Here is a 3,868-nt window from a genome sequence, read left to right as displayed (position 1 = left end):
AGTCATTGTGGCTATACCACTCACCGTGGCGAAACATGCCCGGCTGAAGGAAAAACATGCAAGAAGTGTGGTGGGCGTAATCACTTTGCTCAAGCATGTAGATCGTCGGTGCGGCGACAAAACAGAGGCGTTAAAAACGTGCTGCGCGAGGTACAAGCAGAAGATGATTTCTTTTTACAAGCCCTGACTGTCAGTGCAGTCGACGCGGCAGATCATTGGAGTGCAACAGTTGATATTGAAGGCCGCAAGTTCACGTGCAAACTGGACACAGGTGCTAACTGTTGCGTCATTTCAAGCAAGGATGTTAAGCAGCTGCCGAAAAAACCCCAGCAACCCTGCCAGGCCACACTGACCACTTTTTTCGGCCATAAGACTACTGCGAGAGCGAAAATTCGGCTGCGACTGTTGGCAAACCGCAGAGAGCACGAAGAGTCGTTTTTCGTGGTCGAACAAAATGTGCCCGTGACTCTAAGCGGATCAGTGGCGGAACGCCTCGGGTTTCTTTGTCGCGTGCATAACGTTCACGTCGAAGAGTTATACCCCGCAGCACAACCTTTCGCAGAAATTTTCAGTGGACTGGGACAGCTGAAAGGAGTGGAGTATACAATGAAGCTAAAGCCAGGAGCCGTAGGAGTCGTCGTGCCAGCCAGGAGAGTTCCAGTGGCCCTTCAAGACAAAGTCAAAGAAGAGCTTCAGCGCATGGAAGAACAAGGCGTGATAGCCAAGGTAAAGGGCCCGACGGAATGGTCAAGTTACATGGTCACAGTCGTTAAGAAAGATAAAGTGCGGATCTGCCTAGACCCCATAGCGCTGAACAAGGCATTGTTACGGGAACACTATCCGATGCCTACTCTAGAAGACGTTGTGCCAAAGCTTGCGGGCGCCAACGTTTTTTCAACCTTAGACGCAGCATCGGGGTTTTGGCAGATAAAGCTAGACGACTCAAGTTCGAAACTTTGTACAATGAGTACACCGTACGGACGCTACCGCTTCTTGCGCATGCCTTTTGGCATTGCCTCTGCTCCGGAGATATTTCAGGCAGCGATGCACCGCGTCCTAGAAGGTCTGCCAAATGTCGCAGTAGTAATGGATGACATTCTTCTCTGGGGCAAGACTAAGCAAGAGCACGACCACAGTCTACAGCTTCTTTTAACGCGCTGCCGAGAACAGAATCTTCGACTAAATTTGAAGAAATGCTTCTTTTTGCAGCGAGAGGTGCGCTACCTGGGACACGTGCTCAGCGCCGAAGGACTGCGCGTGGACGCGCAACGTATTCAAGACATTCTGGAAATGCCGACACCAAAAAACTGTAAGGAACTTCAAGTGTTTTTGGGCACCATGAATTTTGTACAGCGCTTTATCCCAAACATGTCTGTAGTGACAGCGCCACTACGAACTTTGTTGCGAAAAGACATTGCATGGGTTTGGACGGAAAAACAGCAAGAAAGCTTTCTTAGATTGCGTGAGGCTCTGATTCAAGCACCTGTCCTCCGCTATTTTGACCCAAGCAAACCCGTAACGCTATCAGTTGATGCAAGCCAGCTGGGGGTAGGCGCTGTGCTTATACAGAATGCACAGCCCGTTGCTTTTTCGTCACGGACACTCGCAGAGGCACAGACAAGATACGCTCAAATAGAAAAAGAAACTCTAGCTATTGTTCATGGATGTACCAAATTTCATGACTACATATTTGGACAGCATGCAGTAACAGTTGAAACTGACCACCGCCCCTTAGTGGCGATATTCAGTAAGCCGCTGTACCAGTGCCCGCTACGTCTGCAACGCATGCGCCTAACTCTACAACGTTATCCTATCAATGTGACGTACAAGCCTGGCAAAGAGCTGTTCCTCGCTGACGCCTTATCAAGGTTTCCTAGTAAAAGATTCATGGAAGAAAACGAACAGTTTCAAGTGAATGTTCTTGAATGTGTTTCAGCCTCTCAACGCTCTCTGCAAGATTTACTAGCAGCAACCAATGATGACGACACCCTCGTAAAGCTACGGGAGTATGCGAATACAACGTGGCCGCTTCACAAGCAAGAAGTCCCTGAGCCACTTAGGACGTACTGGGCGTACCGGGACGAGATACATGCACAGGACGGCCTCGTGTTTCGAAGCAACAAGGTAATTGTACCGCAATCAAAGATATCGGAAATGATGAGTCTTCTTCACGCGGCGCACGTCGGAGCGGATAAGATGAAGGCGAGAGCAAGGAACGTGATGTTCCAATATTTCGAGCAACATCGAGCAGTTTTGTAGAGCCTGCAAAGTGTGCCAAGCACATCAGCCTCGAAACCCTAAAATGCCACTCCTGAGTCATGATGTACCCTCGCTACCATGGGAAGTTGTTGGCATGGACTTGTTCTTCTTTGAAGGCCATGAGTTTGCCCTTGTTGTCGACTTCTACTCCTTCTTCTTTGAAATTCGAGAGTTTCGTACAACAACTGCAAGCTCTCTTAACACGCGGTGTTCTCAAATTTTCTCGGTCCATGGCTTGCCCAGGAAGTTGTGCACGGACAATGGACCGCCCTTTAACAGCCGTGAGTTTAAGGACTTTCTCAACACCTTGGGCGTTGATCACATCACCTCAAGCCCCTATCACCCGCGTTCCAATGGCATGACGGAGAGAGCGGTTCAGGAAGCAAAAAAGCTTTTAAAGAAGTGTTCCTTTAAGATGCCTGTGTTTCAAATGGCTTTACTTGAATGGCGCAATACCCCACGTGATGATGTGCTCCAGTCCCCCGTGCAGAGGCTGATGGGACGCCAGACTAGGACTCGTCTACCAGTACCTACCAGCCACTTGGAGCCACGGACAATTCCATCTGACGTGGTCCAGGGCCGCCTTCAAGACATACGCCAACGACAGAGGACCTACTACAATCGTGGCAGCAGGAATCTGTCGCCTGTGATGCCAGGTCAGCAGGTCACAGTGTACGATACAAACGAGCGGACCTGGTCTCCCGCCGTCGTTCTCCGACCAGCTGATGAACACCGCTCGACCATCGTCCAGACTGAAGACGGCCGGGAACTTCGGCGCACACGAGAGCACCTTCGCCTGGTAGACCCGCAACCGGAAGTGAGCCACGTGCCCGAAGGCGGATCTTCCACAGAGCCCCCGCAAGAACTACGGAGAAGCACAAGACAGCGACGCGAGCCCTGTCGGTACCCTCAACAGGAGATACGTTAACCACGTCTTAGTTTCCCTATAAAAAGGAAGATGTAGCAAATCTGAATAAGTGCAACGTCACGCTTATATGCATGCACTGCGCATGACCCATTGCGGCACTACTTTGTATATATAACCATGTTCTTTCTTACAATAAAGTTGTTCATTGCCTGACCCCAACTCGCACACAAAGAAGCATCGATAACGTTCTAGAAACTTCTGATACAGGCGCGTCCTGCGCCGAGCGATAACGTTTAACATTTGTTAGCCGGTGGAAAGCGGCCACCGGTGAAAGATAAACATGTATACGTGTCAATATTGGCAGTTACTGTCACTCGCACTGAAGAATCCAAAGGCGGGTCCCCTTTCGGAAGACGCCGGCTGACAGTATTAAGCAGCGACACGCATGTATTGAGAAGTGTACAAATGAGATTCGAAACTAGAAAAAAGATTATGCACTTCTAACATAAATGGCTTCGCGAACCAGCGATGTGTATGTTTTTGCAACCTGACAGAGCTTCATCGAGAGCCAGCTTTCAGAAGAATTAGTTAAGTGAAGTGGCTTTACCCATACAGGGTAATTATAGGCAGTGAACTTGCAATGTGTGTTACGGAAGATGCGAATATGGTATTTGCTTTATTTTTTGTTGCTGTTTCCACTGTGCAACTGCTACAAGTGATACATCTTAAAAATCACTTTTT

General features: G+C 49.2%; 1 protein-coding gene across 1 annotated transcript; it reads left to right on the top strand.

Moving 5' to 3' along the window:
- The first annotated feature begins 488 nt into the window (after window positions 1-488).
- LOC119462500 (uncharacterized) lies at window positions 489-3,187 on the top strand. Its single transcript, XM_037723846.2, has 3 exons — window positions 489-1,309; window positions 1,937-2,126; window positions 2,422-3,187. The coding sequence occupies exons 1-3, from the start codon at window positions 607-609 to the stop codon at window positions 3,185-3,187; spliced, it is 1,659 nt and encodes a 552-aa protein (XP_037579774.2). The 5' UTR covers window positions 489-606.
- The last annotated feature ends 681 nt before the right edge of the window (window positions 3,188-3,868 follow it).

Source organism: Dermacentor silvarum, chromosome 8 (genome assembly GCF_013339745.2).
Source record: "Dermacentor silvarum isolate Dsil-2018 chromosome 8, BIME_Dsil_1.4, whole genome shotgun sequence".
NCBI classification, from domain to species: Eukaryota; Metazoa; Arthropoda; class Arachnida; order Ixodida; family Ixodidae; genus Dermacentor; species Dermacentor silvarum.
The sequence above is the reverse complement of the archived record's forward strand: the minus strand, read 5'-3'. Positions and strand labels throughout refer to the sequence as shown.

Coding starts and splice junctions, on each gene's coding strand:
- LOC119462500 (XM_037723846.2), top strand. CDS start 607: ATGAAGCTAAAGCCAGGAGCCGTAGGAGTCGTCGTGCCAGCCAGGAGA. Junction 1,310..1,936: donor AATGCCGACACCAAAAAACT/GTAAGGAACTTC, acceptor AATGTGTTTCAG/CCTCTCAACGCTCTCTGCAA. Junction 2,127..2,421: donor GTGTTTCGAAGCAACAAGGT/AATTGTACCGCA, acceptor CTTCTTCTTTGA/AATTCGAGAGTTTCGTACAA.